This window comes from Salvelinus namaycush, chromosome 13 (assembly GCF_016432855.1).
Source record: "Salvelinus namaycush isolate Seneca chromosome 13, SaNama_1.0, whole genome shotgun sequence".
Lineage (NCBI taxonomy): Eukaryota > Metazoa > Chordata > Actinopteri > Salmoniformes > Salmonidae > Salvelinus > Salvelinus namaycush.
Window position 1 is genome coordinate 46,538,231 of NC_052319.1, and position 21,640 is coordinate 46,559,870.

At 46.0% G+C, this 21,640-nt stretch overlaps 1 protein-coding gene across 1 annotated transcript in view; it reads left to right on the forward strand.

Annotated features, from left to right (window-relative positions):
- Positions 1-459: 459 nt before the first annotated feature.
- Positions 460-21,640, forward strand: part of LOC120058159 (abl interactor 2-like) — a gene marked incomplete at its 5' end in the record, with an annotated part of 32,609 nt that continues 11,428 nt past the window's right edge. Inside the window, 5 exons of the mRNA XM_039006627.1 lie at positions 460-642; positions 2,458-2,558; positions 7,886-8,023; positions 12,176-12,330; positions 12,659-12,799. Of these exons, the coding sequence (XP_038862555.1) occupies positions 460-642; positions 2,458-2,558; positions 7,886-8,023; positions 12,176-12,330; positions 12,659-12,799 (718 nt within the window). The remainder of the gene's footprint in view (positions 643-2,457; positions 2,559-7,885; positions 8,024-12,175; positions 12,331-12,658; positions 12,800-21,640) is intronic.

Here is a 21,640-nt window from a genome sequence, read left to right on the forward strand (position 1 = left end):
TACCTCTCTACCTTTCTCTCTACCCCTCTCTACCTTTCTCTCTACCTCTCTCTCTCTCTACCTCTCTCTCTCTCTACCTCTCGCTCTCTCTCTCTCTTTACCTCTCTACCTCTCTCTCTCTACCTTTCTCTCTCTCTCTCTCTCTCTCTCTCTCTTTACCTCTCTACCTCTCTCTCTCTCCCTCTTTACCGCTCTACCTCTCGTTCTCTTTCTCTCTCTCTCTCTCTTTACCTCTCTACCTTTCTCTCTCTCTCTCTCTTTACCTCTCTACCTTTCTCTCTCTCTCTCTCTCTCTTTACCTCTCTTTCTCTCTCTCTCTCTCTCTCTTTACCTCTCTACCTCTCTCTCTCTCTCTCTCTCTCTCTCTCTCTCTCTCTCTCTCTCTCTCTCTCTCTCTCTCTCTCTCTCTCTCTCTCTCTCTCTCTCTCTCTCTCTCTCTCTCTCTCTCTCTCTCTCTCCATACAGACGGTGGACATCCACAAGGAGAAGGTGGCAAGGAGAGAGATTGGAATCCTGACTACCAATAAGAACACATCTCGCACCCACAAAATCGTTGCTCCAGCCAATCCGGAGAGGCCGGTGCGGTACATCTGTAAACCTATAGATTACAATGTGCTGGATGACATCGGCCATGGAGTCAAGGTAGGTTGAAAGAACACAACACAATTGATTGTCACTCGTGTAACGCTTCAGGCGTGAATATGATGGCGTAGTATATTTCTTAATAGTTGCATGCTTAGAGCTCTTCTTAGAGATGGACAATACGGCATCATTTTCACTGCTTATCTAACTGGTAATGTAGCATACTCATAACTAGCTATGGTTTTTCCTCTAATGGCTGTCTTCCTCCTCTCACTAACCTCCCACTGCTCTCCCTTTTCTCTTCTCTGGCTTTCATTCCTGCTTTAAGTGGTTGCTAAGGTTCAAGGTAATGATGTTCTCACAGTGATGCGTCTGTTGCTAAGGATGTTCTGACAGCGATGTGTCTGTTGCTAAGGTTCAAGGTAAGGATGTTCTGACAGTGACGTGTCTGTTGCTAAGGTTCAAGGTAAGGATGTTCTCACAGCGATGTGTCTGTTGCTAAGGATGTTCTCACAGCGATGTGTCTGTTGCTAAGGTTCAAGGTAAGGATGTTCTCACAGCGATGTGTCTGTTGCTAAGGATGTTCTCACAGCGATGTGTCTGTTGCTAAGGTTCAAGGTAAGGATGTTCTCACAGCCATGTGTCTGTTGCTAAGGATGTTCTCACAGCGATGTGTCTGTTGCTAAGGATGTTCTCACAGCCATGTGTCTGTTGCTAAGGTTCAAGGTAAGGATGTTCTCACAGCGATGTGTCTGTTGCTAAGGATGTTCTCACAGCGATGTGTCTGTTGCTAAGGTTCAAGGTAAGGATGTTCTCACAGCCATGTGTCTGTTGCTAAGGATGTTCTCACAGCGATGTGTCTGTTGCTAAGGAGGTTCTCACAGCGATGTGTCTGTTGCTAAGGTTCAAGGTAAGGATGTTCTCACAGCGATGTGTCTGTTGCTAAGGAGGTTCTCACAGCGATGTGTCTGTTGCTAAGGATGTTCTGACAGTGATGTGTCTGTTGCTAAGGTTCAAGGTAAGGATGTTCTCACAGCGATGTGTCTGTTGCTAAGGTTCAAGGTAAGGATGTTCTCACAGCGATGTGTCTGTTGCTAAGGTTCAAGGTAAGGAGGTTCTCACAGCGATGTGTCTGTTGCTAAGGTTCAAGGTAAGGATGTTCTCACAGCGATGTGTCTGTTGCTAAGGAGGTTCTCACAGCGATGTGTCTGTTGCTAAGGATGTTCTGACAGTGATGTGTCTGTTGCTAAGGTTCAAGGTAAGGATGTTCTCACAGCGATGTGTCTGTTGCTAAGGTTCAAGGTAAGGATGTTCTCACAGCGATGTGTCTGTTGCTAAGGTTCAAGGTAAGGAGGTTCTCACAGCGATGTGTCTGTTGCTAAGGTTCAAGGTAAGGATGTTCTCACAGCGATGTGTCTGTTGCTAAGGAGGTTCTCACAGTGATGTGTCTGTTGCTAAGGATGTTCTGACAGTGATGTGTCTGTTGCTAAGGTTCAAGGTAAGGATGTTCCCACAACGATGTGTCTGTTGCTAAGGTTCAAGGTAAGGATGTTCTCATGGCGATGTGTCTGTCGCTAAGGTTCAAGGTAAGGATGTTCTCACAGTGATGCGTCTGTTGCTAAGGATGTTCTGACAGTGATGTGTCTGTTGCTAAGGTTCAAGGTAAGGATGTTCCCACAACGATGTGTCTGTTGCTAAGGTTCAAGGTAAGGATGTTCTCATGGCGATGTGTCTGTCGCTAAGGTTCAAGGTAAGGATGTTCTCACAGCGATGTGTCTGTGTGTAGCAAGGTTTCTTATGTCATAGCTGACGTATTCTCCTCCTGTACGACTCCTGTGTGGGCGCTGAATGATTCCTAGATGACTCTCCTCACAGGTCAGCAGCCAGAATATGAAGATGGGTGGAGGTCTCCCTCGAACCAACCCACCGACCCAGAAACCCCCCAGCCCCCCCATGCCAGGGAAGGGAACCATTGGGTATGTGATGTCACTATCCATGATGTTGGCATAACCATAGCAATAACATGAATCCTATTTCTATTGGAAATTGTGGAAGGGCCAACTGTCCTGTTGTTTTCTTTACTGTGTTTCCTCATCTGTGACCTAATGTTGTGTGGGAAGAGGAACATCTCAACATCTGAAGTGATATTCTGTGTTGTGATTTGCTGAAGTGGTGATGGAACGTCTCAAAAGGCTGTGCTATTACAGCTATATTATAGGAGGAATAACGTCACAGTCTGGCAGCTTGTTACATGACCTTTCTCAGCCCTCTAATCAAATGTAGGTCGTTGATGTTAGGTACTGTAGATTACAGATTACAGTTGTCGTACCAGGCGGTGATACAGCCCGACAGGATGCTCTCAATTGTGCATCTGTAAAAGTTTGTGAGGGTTTTAGGTGACAAGCCACATTTCTTCAGCCTCCAGAGGTTGGACCTCTGGAGGCTGTTGTGCCTTCACCACACTGTGTGGATGGACAGTTTGTCAGTGACGTGTACACTGAGGAACTTGAAGCTTTCCACATTTTCCATTGCGGTCGATGTGGATGGGGTGGCTGCCCACTCTGCTGTTTCCTGAAGTCCACTATCAAATCAAAGTTTTTTTCACGTGCACCAAATACAACAGGTGTGGACCTTAGTGAAATGCTTACTTACAAGCCCTAACCAACAGTGCAATTTTTAAGTAAAAAATAGGTATTAGGTAAACAATAGATAAGTAAAGGAAAAAATATATATAAAAGTAAAATGACAGTGAAAATGACAGTAGCGAGGCTATATACAGGTGGTACCGGTACAGAGTCAATGTGTGGGGGGCACCGGTTAGTCGGGCTAATAGAGGTAGTATGTACATGTAGGTATAGTTAGTGACTATGCATAGATGATAAACAGAGAGTAGCAGCAGCGTAAAAGAGGGGTTGGGGGGGTGGGGGGACACAATGCATAGTCCGGGTAGCCATTTGATTAGCTGTTCAGGAGTCTTATGGCTTGGAGGTAAAAACTGTTGAGAAGCCTTTTGGTCCTAGACTTGGCACTCCGGTACCGCTTGCCATGCGATAGGAGAGAGAATAGTCTATGACTAGGGTGGTTGGGGTGGCTGGGGTCTTTGACAATTTTTAGGGCCTTCCTCTGACACCGCCTGGTGTAAAGGTCCTGGATGGCATGCAGCTTTGCCCCAGTGATGTACTGGGCTGATGATAACAGAGAGTAGCAGCAGTGTAGGAGGGGAGGAATAGTCTACCCTCTAGTGCCTTGCGGACAGAGGCTGAGTAGTTGCCGTACCAGGCAGTGATGCAACCAGTCGATATACTCTTGATGTTGCAGCTGTAGATACTTTTGAGGATCTGAGGACCTATGCAAAATCTTTTCAGTCTCCTGAGGGGGAATAGGTTTTGTCGTGCCCTCTTCTTGACTGTCTTGGTGTGCTTGGACCATGTTAGTTTGTTGGTGATGTGGACACCAAGGAACTTGAAGCTCTCAACCTGCTCCACTACAGACCCGTCATTGAGAATGGAGGTGTGCTCGGTCCTCTTTTTCCTGTAGTCCACAATCATCTCCTTTGTCTTGATCACGTTGAGGGAGAGGTTGTTGTCCTTGCACCACACGGTCAGGTCTCTGACCTCCTCCCTATAGGCTGTCTCGTTGTTGGTGATCAGGCCTACCACTGGCAAATTTAATGATGGTGTTGGAGTCGTGCCTGGCCATGCAGTCGTGGGTGAACAGGAAGTACAAGAGGGGACTGAGCACGCAGCCCTGGGGAGCTCCAGTGTTGAGGATCAGCGTGGCAGATGTGTTGTTGCCTACCCTCACCACCTGGGTGCGGCCCGTCAGGAAGTCCAGGATCCAGTTGCAGAGGGAGGTGTTTAGTCCCAAGGTTCTTAGCTTAGTGATGAGATTTGAGGGTACTATGGTGTTGAACGCTGAGCTGTAGTCAATGAATAGCATTCTCACATAGGTGTTTTGTCCAGGTGGGAAAGGGCAGTGTGGAGTGCAATAGAGATTGCATCATCTGTGGATCTGTTGGGGCGGTATGAAAATTGGAGTGGGTCTAGGGTTTCTGGGATAATGATGTTCATGTGAGCCATGACCAGCCTTTAAAAGCATTTCATGGCTACAGACGTGAGTGCTACGGGTCGGGAGTCATTTTGGCAGGAACCTTAGTGTTCTTGGGCACAATGACTATGGTGGTCTGCTTGAAACATGAAGGTTTTACAGATTCGGTCAGGGAGAGGTTGAAAATGTCAGTGAAGACACTTGCCAGGTGGTCAGCGCATGCTCGGAGTAAACGTCCTGGTAATCGATCTGGCCCTGCGGCCTTGTGAATGTTGCCCTGTTTATAGGTCTTACTCACATCAGCTACGGAGAGCGTGATCACACAGTCGTCCGGAACAGCTGGTGCTCTCATACATCCTTCAGTGTTGCTTGCCTCGAAACAAGCATAGAAGTAGTTTAGCTCGTCTGGTAGGCTCGTGTCACTGGGCAGCTCTCAGCTGTGCTTCCCACTCTAATCGTTGGCAAGCCCTGTCATATCCGACGAGCATCGGAGCCGGTGTAGTACGAATCGAGTTTAGTCCTGTATTGATGCTTTGCCTGTTTGATGGTTCGTCGGAGGGCTTAGTTGGATTTCTTATAAGCTTCCGGGTTAGAGTCCCGCTCCTTGAAAGCGGCAGCTCTACCCTTTAGGTCAGTACATATGTTGCCTGTAATCCATGGCTTCTGGTTGGGGTATACTCCTCAATGCCATCGGCAGAATCCCGGAACATATTCCAGTCTGTGCTAGCAAAACAGTCCCGTAGTTTAGCTTCTGCTTCATCTGACCACTTGTTTATAGACCGAGTCACTGGTACTTCATGCTTTAATTTTAGCTTGTAAGTAGGAATCAGGAGGATAGAATTATGGTCAGATTTGTCAAATGGAGGACGAGGGAGAGCTTTGTACGTGTCTCTGTGTGTGGAGTAAAGGTGGTCTAGAATTGTTCACTCTGGTTGCACATTTAACATAGAAATGAGGTAAAAACTGATTTAAGTTTCCCTGCATTAATGTCCCCGGCCACTAGGGGCGCTGCTTCTGGATGAGCGTTTTCCTGTTTGCTTATGGCGGTATATAGCTCATTGAGTGAGGTTTTAGTGCCAGCGTCGGTCTGTGGTGGTATGTAGACAGCTATGAAAAATACAGATAAACTCTCTAGGTAGATAGTGTGATCTACAGCTTATCATGAGATACTCTACCTCAGGCGAGCAAAACCTCGAGACTTCCTTAGATATCGTGCACCAGCTGTTGGTTACATATTTGCATAGGCTCCCGCCCCGTGTCTTACTAGAGGCTGCTGTTCTACCCTGCTGATAGAGTGTATAACCCACCACCCCGTGTCTTACCAGAGGCTGCTGTTCTGTCCTGCTGATAGTGTATAATCCACCACCCCGTGTCTTACCAGAGGCTGCTGTCCTGTCCTGCTGATACAGTGTATAACCCACCACCCCGTGTCTTACCAGAGGCTGTTGTCCTGCTGATAGAGTGTTTAATCCACCACCCCGTGTCTTACCAGAGGCTGCTGTTCTGTCCTGCTGATACAGTGTATAACCCGCCAGCTGTATGTTCTTAATGTCGTCGTTCAGCCACGACTCGGTGAAACAAAAGATATTACAGTTTTTAATGTCCCGTTGGTAGGATAAACGTGCTTTCAGTTCGTCCCATTTATTTTCCAGCGATTGGACATTAGCTAGCAGGACGGAAGTTAAAGGCAGATTAGCCACTTATCGCCTGATCCTCACAAGGCACCCTGATCTTTTTCCGTGAAATCTGTTTCCTTCTCCAGCGAATGACGGGGATCTGGGCCTGGTCGGGTGTCTGTAGTATATCCCTCCCGTCCGACTCATTGAATATTGAATTTTTGTCTAATCTGAGGTGATTAATCGCAGATCTGATGTCCAGAAGCTCTTTTATTCGGTCATAAGAGACGGTAGCAGCAACATTATGTACAAAACAAGTTACGAACAACGCGAAAAAACAAACAAAATGGCGTGGTTGGATAAGAGCTGATAGGACGTCAGCCATCCCCTCCGGCTGTCGCTGCTTCTTGGCCGCCGAACCAATGTGTTGGAGGAAACACTGTACACCTGGCGACAGTGTCAGCGTCCATGCGCTCGGTCCGCTAACGCGCGATGGGACAAGGACATCCCTGCTGCCCAAACCCTCCTCTAACCAAATGTGCGCCCTCCCATGGGTCTCCCGGCCTGGACTCCAACCAGGATCTTTAGTGACACAGCTACCAACTGCGATGCCTTAGACCACTGCGTCACTTGAGTGGCCCAATTTTCTGGTCTGATGAAACCAAGATTGAACTCTTTGGCCTGAATGCCAAGTGTCACGTCTGGAGGAAACCTGGCACCATCCCTGCAGTGAAGCATGGTGGTGGCCGACATTCGGAGACTTGTCAGGATTGAGGGAAAGATTAACAGAGCGAAGTAGAGATCCCCGTCCAACCTGACAGAGCTTGAGAGGATCTGCAGAGAAGAATGGGAGAAACTCCCCAAATACAGGTGTGCCAAGCTTTCAGCGTCACAAGAAGACTGGAGGCTATAATCACTGCCAAAGGTGCTTCAACGAAGTACTGAGTAAAGTTTATTTTTTATTTTTAATACATTTCCAAAAAGTTTTCATCTGTTTTTGCTTTGTCATTATGGGGTATTGTGATGTCATTATGGGGTATTGTGATGTCATTATGGGGTATTGTGATGTCATTATGGGGTATTGTGATGTCATTATGGGGTATTGTGATGTCATTATGGGGTATTGTGATGTCATTATGGGGTATTGTGATGTCATTATGGGGTATTGTGTGTAGATTGATGAGGGGGGAAAAAATGTAATCGATTTTAGAATAAGGCTGTAACGAAACAAAATGAGGAAAAAGACAAGGGGTCTGAATACTTTCCGAATGCCCTGTTATTAGCATGGTGTTGGTCCACATATCAGCGTGGTCAATAAATCCTACTCAACAACTTGCGTGCATTGTTTCAGAGAGAGAGAGAGAGAGGTGTTAATTCATTCAGACAGGATGCTAACATCAGGTGATCCAGAGGAGTGGACATCACATTCTCCAGTCTATATCATCTGTTTTATGATCCTCCACTCTACCATAGCTATATTCATGTTGCCAGTTCTCCTCCTAGTATGATTCACTGTAATCTCAACATTACACAACTGTAAAAGGTCTGTCATTTGCAATAACACCAAAACCTTTCAATTTCTCCTTTTACAGTTGTGTAATCTTGAGATGTTAAACTGCTCTCTTACCCCTCTCGTCCAGGCGCCACTCCCCCTATCGGACGCTGGGGCCCGTGCGTCCGCCTGTGGTCCCTAACGACTATGTCCCCAGCCCCACACGCAGCATGGCCCAGCAGGAGAGTCCTGTTCTCACCACTTCAGTTAACCAGCGCACCTACAGGTACCTCTCCTCTCTCTGTGTTCTACAGGTACCCCTCCTCTCTCTCTGTTCTACAGGTACCCCTCCTCTCTCTGTGTTCTACAGGTACCCCTCCTCTCTCTGTTCTACAGGTACCCTCCTCTCTCTGTTCTACAGGTACCCTCCTCTCTCTGTGTTCTACAGGTACCCCTCTCTCTGTGTTCTACAGGTACCCCTCCTCTCTCTCTGTTCTACAGGTACCCCTCCTCTCTCTCTGTTCTACAGGTACCCCTCCTCTCTCTGTGTTCTACAGGTACCCCTCCTCTCTCTGTTCTACAGGTACCCCTCCTCTCTCTCTGTTCTACAGGTACCCCTCCTCTCTCTCTGTTCTACAGGTACCCCTCCTCTCTCTCTGTTCTACAGGTACCCCTCCTCTCTCTCTGTTCTACAGGTACCTCTCCTCTCTCTCTGTTCTACAGGTACCCCTCCTCTCTCTGTTCTACAGGTACCCCTCCTCTCTCTGTTCTACAGGTACCCCTCCTCTCTCTGTTCTACAGGTACCCCTCCTCTCTCTGTTCTACAGGTACCCCTCCTCTCTCTGTGTTCTACAGGTACCCCTCCTCTCTCTGTTCTACAGGTACCCCTCCTCTCTCTCTGTTCTACAGGTACCCCTCCTCTCTCTGTGTTCTACAGGTACCCCTCCTCTCTCTGTTCTACAGGTACCCCTCCTCTCTCTGTTCTACAGGTACCCCTCCTCTCTCTCTGTTCTACAGGTACCCCTCCTCTCTCTCTGTTCTACAGGTACCCCTCCTCTCTCTCTGTTCTACAGGTACCCCTCCTCTCTCTGTTCTACAGGTACCCCTCCTCTCTCTGTTCTACAGGTACCCCTCCTCTCTCTCTGTTCTACAGGTACCCCTCCTCTCTCTGTGTTCTACAGGTACCCCTCCTCTCTCTGTTCTACAGGTACCCCTCCTCTCTCTCTGTTCTACAGGTACCCCTCCTCTCTCTGTGTTCTACAGGTACCCCTCCTCTCTCTGTTCTACAGGTACCCCTCCTCTCTCTGTTCTACAGGTACCCCTCCTCTCTCTCTGTTCTACAGGTACCCCTCCTCTCTCTGTGTTCTACAGGTACCCCTCCTCTCTCTCTCTCTGCGTTCTCTCGACTGAGACATGGTTATAGATGTGATCATAGGCCACTAAAAGCTGTTGAGGCCTTATCCGTTAGTTACTACTCTCATTAATTGTTGTATTGTACCTTTATTTAACTAGGCAAGTCAGTTGAGAACAAATTCTTATTTACAATGACGGCCAGACGACGCTGGGCCAATTGTGCGCCGCCCTGTGGGACTCCCAATCACGTCCGGATGTGATACAGCCTGGATTCGAACCAGGGACTGTAGTGATGCCTCTTGCACTGAGATGCTGCGCCTTAGACCTCTGTATTTTATGGTGCTACATAATAAATAGATTTATAGGCCTCTCTGGATACAGAGCTTTATGGTCTTTTATAGCCCTCGGGAGCCCATTCTGCATTCTTCTCATCTTGCTGAGACCTTCTCAACAACATGGTCCTTGAAGCAGGATTGCAACACCCGATGTATTGTTCAAAGGCAACTGTTGAATGGCACCGTCCAGGAGGATCTTGTGGAATAGACCTGTCCTGCTGTGTGATGGACGACTACTGAGCCATGAAGAAGTGCTGACTGGCTGCTAGAATCACTTTTTCCAGCCTTTCAACAGAAACCTGAACCACTGAGTGCTCTGAGACCAGAAAGACTCCTGCCTCATCTATTCCTCAGGAACATTTTTCTTTTTTTTTCCTCTCCATTTTTCTTTTGAAGTGACTTCACTGCTGGGTTTATATAAGATGGCCCCCCCTTCCCCCAGTCTTGGGCTGTGTATCAAATGGCACCCTCTTCTCTATGTAGTGCACTACGTTTGGCCTGGGCCCATAGAGGCTTTGGTCTAAAGTAGTGCACTATATAGGGAATAGGGTTCTATAGGGCCCTGGTCTAAAGTAGTGCACTATATAGGGAATAGGAGGCCATTTTGGGACTCAAGTCTCTGTCTCCTGCTGTATCAGCCTTTTCAGTACTCTCCAGAGGGCAGCAGCCAACCTGCTCAGAGAGCTTTAGGAGCTCGGAGAATTCACTGGAAAGAAATGGAGATTAGATTTTTGTCATCTGTTATAGTGCATGGGTCTCAAGTCCACCCACACAGTCAGTCTTGATATGTGGCTGTTCCAACTATGCCTTGGACCGGAGCGTGCAGTGCCATATTACCGCCTATTCCCATCTGCCTCGGAGAGAATTGTGTCACTGAACATCTTGAACAGACGACTAATGCAGTGGCGTTAGAAGCTTAGTGAATCCTACCCTGTAGAGAAGATGTTGAGTCGGATGAAGAAACCCTCCTGACTGCGGATAAAGCTGTTGAGGCCTTATCCTCCTGACTGGGGATACAGCTGTTGAGGCCTTATCCTCCTGACTGGGGATACAGCTGTTGAGGCCTTATCCTCCTGACTGCGGATACAGCTGTTGAGGCCTTATCCTCCTGACTGCGGATACAGCTGTTGAGGCCTTATCCTCCTGACTGGGGATACAGCTGTTGAGGCCTTATCCTCCTGACTGGGGATACAGCTGTTGAGGCCTTATCCTCCTGACTGCGGATAAAGCTGTTGAGGCCTTATCCTCCTGACTGCAGATACAGCTGTTGAGGCCTTATCCTCCTGACTGCAGATACAGCTGTTGAGGCCTTATCCTCCTGACTGCGGATACAGCTGTTGAGGCCTTATCCTCCTGACTGCGGATAAAGCTGTTGAGGCCTTATCCTCCTGACTGCAGATACAGCCTTATCCTCCTGACTACAGATAAAACTGTTGAGGCCTTATCCTCCTGACTGCGGATACAGCTGTTGAGGCCTTATCCTCCTGACTGGGGATACAGCTGTTGAGGCCTTATCCTCCTGACTGGGGATACAGCTGTTGAGGCCTTATCCTCCTGACTGGGGATACAGCTGTTGAGGCCTTATCCTCCTGACTGGGGATACAGCTGTTGAGGCCTTATCCTCCTGACTGCAGATACAGCCTTATCCTCCTGACTACAGATAAAGCTGTTGAGGCCTTATCCTCCTGACTACAGATAAAGCTGTTGAGGCCTTATCCTCCTGACTGCAGATAAAGCTGTTGAGGCCTTATCCTCCTGACTGGGGATACAGCTGTTGAGGCCTTATCCTCCTGACTGCAGATACAGCCTTATCCTCCTGACTGCAGATAAAGCTGTTGAGGCCTTATCCTCCTGACTACAGATAAAGCTGTTGAGGCCTTATCCTCCTGACTGCAGATAAAGCTGTTGAGGCCTTATCCTCCTGACTGGGGATACAGCTGTTGAGGCCTTATCCTCCTGACTACAGATAAAGCTGTTGAGGCCTTATCCTCCTGACTGCGGATAAAGCTGTTGAGGCCTTATCCTCCTGACTGGGGATACAGCTGTTGAGGCCTTATCCTCCTGACTGGGGATACAGCTGTTGAGGCCTTATCCTCCTGACTGCAGATAAAGCTGTTGAGGCCTTATCCTCCTGACTGCGGATACAGCTGTTGAGGCCTTATCCTCCTGACTGCGGATACAGCTGTTGAGGCCTTATCCTCCTGACTGCGGATACAGCTGTTGAGGCCTTATCCTCCTGACTGCGGATAAAGCTGTTGAGGCCTTATCCTCCTGACTGCAGATACAGCCTTATCCTCCTGACTGCAGATACAGCTGTTGAGGCCTTATCCTCCTGACTGCGGATAAAGCTGTTGAGGCCTTATCCTCCTGACTGAAAAGATGTCACTCAGATATTGTGGAGATTATCTCTCCCTTCAGTCACCTAGAACCCCAAGTTTATAGCGAGGCTATAAAAGGACACTAATCCGGATGCTACATAGTAGTATTGTCTGGTGACCAGCTAGAGTCAGTTGTTATGCCTGTTATGTGAGCCCTGTCCTGTCCTCTCTTATCCCTTTAGTGGCAGCAGTGTTCTGTGTGGCTGTAATGTGTGTTTTAATCAGCAGTGTGTCTATAATGTGTGTGTTATGCAGCAGTGGAGGCAGTCACCCCAGCAGCAGTGGAGGCAGTCACCCCAGCAGCAGTGGAGGCAGTCACCCCAGCAGCAGTGGAGGCAGTCACCCCAGCAGCAGTGGAGGCAGTCACCCCAGCAGCAGTGGAGGCAGTCACCCCAGCAGCAGTGGAGGCAGTCACCCCAGCAGCAGTGGAGGCAGTCACCCCAGCAGCAGTGGAGAGAACAGTGGGAGTGGCTCTGTAGGAGTACCCATCGCTGTGCCAACAGCCTCTCCACCAGGCAGCTTTCCAGGTAACGTACTTCTCTATGGCCACCTAGCTACGGCACGGTCACACACCACACCGGAGTTTTGGATTTCCTAAGGAGTTTGTTAAGGCTAAAAAAACAAAGCTCTTGTTAGAGCAGGTAGAAAGGTAAGAAGGGATCCCTCCCAGTGCCCACAGCACAGCAGCTGTGTTGCTCTGTATGTCCAACACCCTGTTAACCCTCCTTCACCAAAACCCAAAGACAATCTGCTTTATCTTTTGGTTCTCGCTGTCTCTCTCCCTTCCCTGTCCTTTATTTGTCTCCTTTACTCCCTCCTCCTCTTCCTCCTCTTCCTCCGCTGGTGGGGCTACAGGGACCTCTCCTCCTGCTACCCAGTCCCCACCGTCCGCACCTGACCGCGCCCCTAACACTGAGGCCCAATCGGCTGAGGCTGTAGCCGAGGCCCCTCTTCCCGCCCAATACCCTCTCTCTGCTGCAGCCATCTCGGCGGAAGGTGAGTGTCCCACCCCCCTCCTCACCCCTTTGTCCCACATCGCCCTCTCTCCCCTCATCCCCCCATCACTCCCTCCTCACCCCTCATCCCCCCATCACTCCCTCCTCACCCCTCTCTCCCCTCGTCCCCCCATCACTCCCTCCTCACCCCTCTCTCCCCTCGTCCCACCATCACTCCCTCCTCACCGCCTTTGTCCCACATCGCCCTCTCTCCCCTCATCCCCCCATCACTCCCTCCTCACCCCTCTCTCCCCTCGTCCCCCCATCACTCCCTCCTCAACCCCTTCAGGAGCATCCTTTCTCCTTTGTTCCTGGAGCTCAAACCCATCCTTTTCCATTAAGTTGTTTTTTTTTCATTCTCGGTATGCCACAGAGATGGGACCGTTGGGTGTGAAACAATGTTGTCTCTCAATAGAGCTGTAATTTAGTTTCATGTCTTCCTTCAGAAACAGCAGGTTTATAATTGCTCTCCTGCTGACTGTGGTGTTATACCAGTGTGGGCCCAGCATGAGGTCTTAAGTGACAGTAATTAGTAGCACTAGACTGTGTTACGGGACTGGCTTCCTCTCTCACATCAAAACATACCTGCAGACGAGAGACAGATGGATAGAGCAGGCTCTGCTCACACTTACTGGCCTGAGGCCAAACCACGACCAACAACATTGGACACTTTATGGAACAAAAAGCCTTCACTATATCACCCTGGAATATCCAAGGCCTGAGGTCATCTGCCTTTGGCCTAAAGAGCAGGAACCCGGACTTCACCAAAGAAATCGGTAATGCAGACATTGTCATCCTGCAAGAAACATGGTATAGAGGAGACGGACCCACTGGTTGCCCTCTAGGTTACAGAGAGCTGGTAGTCCCATCCACCAAACTACCAGGTGGGTGGTATAGAGGAGACGGACCCACTGGTTGCCCTCTAGGTTACAGAGAGCTGGTAGTCCCATCCACCACACTACCAGGTGGGTAGTATAGAGGAGACGGACCCACTGGTTGCCCTCTAGGTTACAGAGAGCTGGTAGTCCCATCCACCACACTACCAGGTGGGTGGTATAGAGGAGACAGACCCACTGGTTGCCCTCTAGGTTACAGAGAGCTGGTAGTCCCATCCACCACACTACCAGGTGGGTGGTATAGAGGAGACAGACCCACTGGTTGTCCTCTAGGTTACAGAGAGCTGGTAGTCCCATCCACCAAACTACCAGGTGTGAAACAGGGAAGGGACTCAGGGGGAATGCTAATTTGATATAGAGCAGACCTAACTCACTCCATTAAATTAATCAAAACAGGAACATTTTACATTTGGCTAGAAATTCAAAAGGAAATTATCTTAACAGAGAAAAATGTCCTCCTGTGTGCTACCTATATCCCCCCACTAGAATCCCCATACTTTAATGATGACAGCTTCTCCATCCTGGAGGGGGAAATCAATAATTTCCAGGCCCAGGGACATGTATTAGTCTGTGGCGACCTAAATGCCAGAACTGGACACGAACCTGACACCCTCAGCACACAGGGGGACAAACACCTGCCTGCAGGTGACAGCATTCCCTCCCCCATATGCCCCCCTAGGCACAACTATGACAACATAACCAACAAAAACGGGTCACAACTCCTGCAGCTCTGTCGCACGCTGGGTATGTACATAGTCAATGGTAGGCTTCGAGGGGACTCCTATGGTAGGTACACCTATAGCTCATCTCTTGGCAGTAGCACTGTAGACTACTTTATCACTGACCTCAACCCAGAGTCTCTCAGAGCGTTCACAGTCAGCCCACTGACACCCCTATCAGATCACAGCAAAATTACAGTCTACTTGAACAGAGCAATACTCAATCATGAGGCATCAAAGCCAAAGGAACTGAGTAACATTAAGAAATGCTATAGATGGAAGGAATGCAGTTTGGAAACCTACCAAAAAACAATTAGGCAACAGCAAATTCAATCCCTTTTAGACAACTTCCTGGGTAAAATGTTCCACTGCAATAGTGAAGGTGTAAACTTGGCAGTAGAAAATCTTAACAGTATATTTGACCTCTCAGCTTCCCTATCAAATCTAAAAATCTCAAATAGAAAACCGAAGAAAATGAACAACAATGACAAATGGTTTGATGAAGAATGCAAAAATCTAAGAAATAAATTGAGAAACCTGTCCAACCAAAAACATAGAGACCCGGAAAACCTGAGTCTACGCCTTCACTATGGTGAATCACTAAAACAATACAGAAATACACTACGGAAAAAGAAGGAACAGCACGTCAGAAATCAGCTCAATGTAATTGAAGAATCCATAGACTCTAACCAATTCTGGGAAAATTGGAAAACACTAAACAAACAACAACACGAAGAATTATCTATCCAAAATGGAGATGTATGGGTAAACCACTTCTCCAATCTTTTTGGCTCTATAACAAAGAATAAAGAGCAAAAACATATACATGATCAAATACAAATCCTAGAATCAACTATTAAAGACTACCAGAACCCACTGGATTCTCCAATTACCTTGAATGAGTTACAGGACAAAATAAAAACCCTCCAACCCAAAAAGGCCTGTGGTGTTGATGGTATCCTTAATGAAATGATCAAATATACAGACAACAAATTCCAATTGGCTATACTAAAACTCTTTAACATCGTCCTTAGCTCTGGCATCTTCCCCAATATTTGGAACCAAGGACTGATCACCCCAATCCACAAAAGTGGAGACAAATTTGACCCCAATAACTACCGTGGAATATGCGTCAACAGTAACCTTGGTAAAATACTCTGCATTATCATTAACAGCAGACTCGTACATTTCCTCAATGAACACAATGTACTGAGCAAATGTCAAATTGGCTTTTTACCAAATTACCGTACAACAGACCATGTATTCACCCTACACACCCTAATTGACAACCAAACAAACCAAAACAAAGGCAAAGTCTTCTCATGCTTTGTTGATTTCAAAAAAGCCTTCGACTCAATTTGGCATGAGGGTCTGCTATACAAATTGATGGAAAGTGGTGTTGGGGGTAAAACATACGACATTATAAAATCCATGTACACAAACAACAAGTGTGCGGTTAAAATTGGCAAAAAACACACACATTTCTTCACACAGGGTCGTGGGGTGAGACAGGGATGCAGCTTAAGCCCCACCCTCTTCAACATATATATCAACGAATTGGCGCGGGCACTAGAACAGTCTGCAGCACCCGGTCTCACCCTACTAGAATCCGAAGTCAAATGTCTACTGTTTGCTGATGATCTGGTGCTTCTGTCACCAACCAAGGAGGGCCTACAGCAGCACCTAGATCTTCTGCACAGATTCTGTCAGACCTGGGCCCTGACAGTAAATCTCAGTAAGACCAAAATAATGGTGTTCCAAAAAAGGTCCAGTCGCCAGGACCACAAATTCCATCTAGACACCGTTGCCCTAGAGCACACAAAAAACTATACATACCTCGGCCTAAACATCAGCACCACAGGTAACTTCCACAAAGTTGTGAACGATCTGAGAGACAAGGCAAGAAGGGCATTCTATGCCATCAAAAGGAACATAAATTTCAACATACCAATTAGGATCTGGCTAAAAATACTTGAATCAGTCATAGAGCCCATTGCCCTTTATGGTTGTGAGGTCTGGGGTCCGCTCACCAACCAAGATTTCACAAAATGGGGCAAACACCAAATTGAGACTCTGCATGCAGAATTCTGCAAAAATATCCTCCGTGTACAACGTAGAACACCAAATAATGCATGCAGAGCAGAATTAGGCCGATACCCACTAATTATCAAAATCCAGAAAAGAGCCGTTAAATTCTACAACCACCTAAAAGGAAGCGATTCCCAAACCTTCCATAACAAAGCCATCACCTACAGAGAGATGAACCTGGAGAAGAGTCCCCTAAGCAAGCTGGTCCTAGGGCTCTGTTCACAAACACAAACACACCCCACAGAGCCCCAGGACAACAGCACAATTAGACACAACCAAATCATGAGAAAACAAAAAGATAATTACTTGACACATTGGAAAGAATTAACAAAAAAACAGAGCAAATTAGAATGCTATTTGGCCCTAAACAGAGAGTACACTGTGGCAGAATACCTGACCACTGTGACTGACCCAAACTTAAGGAAAGCTTTGACTATGTACAGACTCAGTGAGCATAGCCTTGCTATTGAGAAAGGCCGCCGTAGGCAGACATGGCTCTCAAGAGAAGACAGGCTATGTGCTCACTGCCCACAAAATGAGGTGGAAACTGAGCTGCACTTCCTAACCTCCTGCCCAATGTATGACCATATTAGAGACACATATTTCCCTCAGATTACACAGATCCACAAAGAATTCGAAAACAAATCCAATTTTGATAAACTCCCATATCTACTGGGTGAAATTCCACAGTGTGCCATCACAGCAGCAAGATTTGTGACCTGTTGTCACAAGAAAACGGCAACCAGTGAAGAACAAACACCATTGTAAATACAACCCATATTTATGCTTATTTATCTTAACTTGTGTGCTTTAACCATTTGTACATTGTTACAACACTGTATATATATAATATGACATTTGTAATGTCTTTATTGTTTTGAAACTTCTGTATGTGTAATGTTTACTGTTAATTTGTATTGTTTGTTTCACATTTGTGTATTGTCTACCTCACTTGCTTTGGCAATGTTAACACATGTTTCCCATGCCAATAAAGCCCCTTGAATTGAATTGAATTGAATAGAGAGAGCATGATTAAGCTTTGTTGTTTTGTATTCTAACACGGTCAGTCATCATAATCATCAGGAGGTGAAATGCAAAACTGACCTTGGATCATTAACTCTGGGACTACTACATCTCTGTCTGTATTTCAATGTAAAGCATCTCTTTAATAATACTTCCTGTATAATATAAACTGACCTGGGATCATTAACTCTGGGACTACTGCATCTCTGTCTGTATTTCAATGTAAAGCATCTCTTTAATAATACTTCCTGTATAATATAAACTGACCTTGGATCATTAACTCTGGGACTACTACATCTATCTGTATTTCAATGTAAAGCATCTCTTTAATAATACTTCCTGTATAATATAAACTGACCTGGGATCATTAACTCTGGGACTACTGCATCTCTGTCTGTATTTCAATGTAAAGCATCTCTTTAATAATACTTCCTGTTGACCTGACCAAGTGACCTCTCACCTATGATCATGCTGTGCCCTCTGTGTCAGCCAGTTCAGATGCGGGAGGGGCTTCACCAACACAGCTGATATAACCTAGAGGATTTAGGGAGAAGGGGGATGAAGTGAAGGAGAGAGACTGTTATTGAGAAAATAAGGTAGTTAAAGAGACTGTGTTCAACAGGAATCTGTGTGTGTGTGTGTAGTCTCACCTGGTGTCCACAGAGTTCTTTATGCTGAAAAACAGATTCATGAGGACAAATCATAGAAGAGGGCGAGGAACGAGATTGGATATTTTAGCTGAACAATAGACAATTCTTTAGTGAAGTTTGAATAGTCTAATAGCCGAGCTAGATGTGAAACTCCCCTCCCCAACTTGCAACAAATAATTTGTTTCAACCTTTCTAAGGCATTGCATCTCAGTGCAAGAGGCATTACTACAGTCCCTGGTTCGAATACAGGCTGAATCACATCCGACTGTGATTGGGAGTGCCATAGGGCAGCGCACAATTGGCCCAGCATCATCCGGGGTCGGCCTTCATTGTAAATAATCATTTGTTCTTACCTGACCTGCCTGGATAAATAAAGGTTACATTTTTAAAAACAACTGGCGGCAACCGCAGAGCAATCAATAGGAGGTGAACAGTGGCTGGTGCTGAACATATAGCTAACTTGTTATGCAAGTGTTGCACAGCGACAGATGGAGAAAACCTACACCAGTCGAGCAACTCATTTCAACTTGACTTTTCAAACAACAAGAGTTTGGAGTCTATTTCTTCGGAGACAAACTTAACTGGCTGATGGAGGTTCGATTCCCGTGCCGGCCGCCACCAGGAGACCCATGAGGCGGCTTTTGGTTTTAATTTAGAATCCTCCAATCCTCTATATGTAATTATTGGGGGAGAGTCACACTATAGGCCTACCGCAGGTGACATGAGTCTCACTAGTGTTGAGTAATGTGGCGCAGGTCTTATTTAAAGAGTTTATTGAAGTTAGAAGCAATAGCCTACAACTATTTTAGCACCGTTTCACGCTGCTCTGAGACAAGCATGGGGACTGGTCTTGATGAGATTATTTTCACTTAATCTCCGTTTGGGTTTTGGTTATACTAGAATTAGAAACTTAGAGTGCAGAAATGTTATGCTCTTAGTGTAACATTTTATTTAACTAGGCAAGTCAGTTAAGAACAAACTCTTATTTACAAGGACCGTCTACTCTTTCCTCCCCGTTGGGGAATTGAACCCCGGTCTCCCGCGTGCCCGCATTCTCTAGTACAGCCATTATTGAAGGTACTTGAGGTCACTGAGAAATTCTGGTCATGGCCTGCTCTCCCTGATGTAAGGAATTAGGCACTTTCCCATGTTTACTACAGTATGTACTGGAGGCTATGTTTACTTGTCAGACTGCACAGTAGCCTAATAAACACATTCAGGTGGCTTATCTTTAAATGCTTCATGATCAAATGTCAAAAAATCAAATCAAATGTAAAAGCATGTACTGTATTTCATCAGCATCTTTTATGCTTTCGTTAATAAAATACAGATGTTGATTTAGTTATGGATCCATAACGAATTACTATGGGAATAAATATCACTGAATTACATAAATATTGGAACAAAGTTGTCTAATGAAGGCAAACGTTGCTTACTGGAAAATACTATTTCAAACACACATGGTCACGTTGTGCTGCGTCATTATGGCTATTAGCAGTGCTATATTTTGGCCTTTATTCAGATTACAATCGCTCACTGTCATTTAAAAAAAACTAAATCTCCAAAATATCATTATATATAGCCTTCCTGCTGTGGACGTCTATATCAGGACCGTTTCACGCTGCTCTGAGACAAGCATGGAGAAACTAAAATGTTCAATTATATTCCATGATATGTGTGTTGACTGAATATAAGCAAGTGATGTCTGCTAAATAATCAAAGGTTTCTCCAGAAATAAATAATTCTAAATAACAAACTGGCTTTATTTACAAATTAGTGAGAATGTCTCACCCCATGTTCAAGAATTGCCTTTTTCTCACTCTCACTAGGTTAAATGAAAACAAAATCTCCAAAAATATCGTTACTTTTTAAACAAAGCGATTTATTATTAATTAATTTAGAATTATACACTGCTCAAAAAAATAAAGGGAACACTTAAACAACACAATGTAACTCCAAGTCAATCACACTTCTGTGAAATCAAACTGTCCACTTAGGAAGCAACACTGATTGACAATAAATTTCACATGCTGTTGTGCAAATGGAATAGACAACAGGTGGAAATTATAGGCAATTAGCAAGACACCCCCAATAAAGGAGTGATTCTGCAGGTGGTGACCACAGACCACTTCTCAGTTCCTATGCTTCCTGGCTGATGTTTTGGTCACTTTTGAATGCTGGCGGTGCTTTCACTCTAGTGGTAGCATGAGACGGAGTCTACAACCCACACAAGTGGCTCAGGTAGTGCAGCTCATCCAGGATGGCACATCAATGCGAGCTGTGGCAAGAAGGTTTGCTGTGTCTGTCAGCGTAGTGTCCAGAGCATGGAGGCGCTACCAGGAGACAGGCCAGTACATCAGGAGACGTGGAGGAGGCCGTAGGAGGGCAACAACCCAGCAGCAGGACCGCTACCTCCGCCTTTGTGCAAGGAGGCGCACAGCAAAATGACCTCCAGCAGGCCACAAACACCCTAATTGTAGTGTAACCAATACTAGTTTGGCCTACAGTATATCTAAACATATTCTTTTCAATGACCTGACTCTCCGCCAATAATTACATTTAGAGGATTGGAGGACTCTAAATGAATATCTAAGGGGCATTTTTCCGTTAGATATTCTCACAGATCATAAGGAGCTTTTATATAACTTCTTGACGCACGGATCCCTTTAGCGGGATCATTTTCGTAAACAACCGCTGAATTGCAGAGCGCCAAATTCAAAACAAATTGCTATTCATGAAATCACAAGTGCAATATAGCAAAACACAGCTTAGCTTGTTGTTAATCCACCTGTCGTGTCAGATTTTGAAAATATGCTTTACAGCGAAAGCAATCCAAGCATTTGTTTGAGTTTATCGATCACTAGACAAAACATTAAGAACACCTAGCAGCAATGTAGATTGGTCACGAAAGCCAGACAAGCAATAAAATTAATCGCTTACCTTTGATGATCTTCGGATGTTTGCACTCACGAGACTCCCAGTTACACAATAAATGTTCCTTTTGTTCGATAAAGATTATTTTTTATATCAAAAAACCTCCATTTGTTTGGTGCGTTATGCTCAGTATTCCACAGCCTTAGGCAGGTCATCAAGGCTTGACGAAAATTCCAAAAAGTATCCGTAAAGTTCGTAGAAACATGTCAAACGTTTTTAATAATCAATCCTCAGGTTGTTTTTAACATCAATAATCGATAATATTTCAACCGGACGGTAAACTATTTCAATACTGGAGAGAAAGAAAATGTTGAGCAACCAGTGTCGAGCGCATGAACTAATGAGAGGACCTCCGTCTATCCACTGAAGCGTTTTGATAAATCTCGCTCATTTTTCAGAATAAAAGCTTGAAACTATCTGGTTGAATCTGGTTGATATCCCTTTAAATGGACGAAAGGCAGGCAATGGAACAGTGATTTTTCAAAATAAGATTCACTTCCGGGTTGGATTTCCTCAGGTTTTCGCCTGCAAA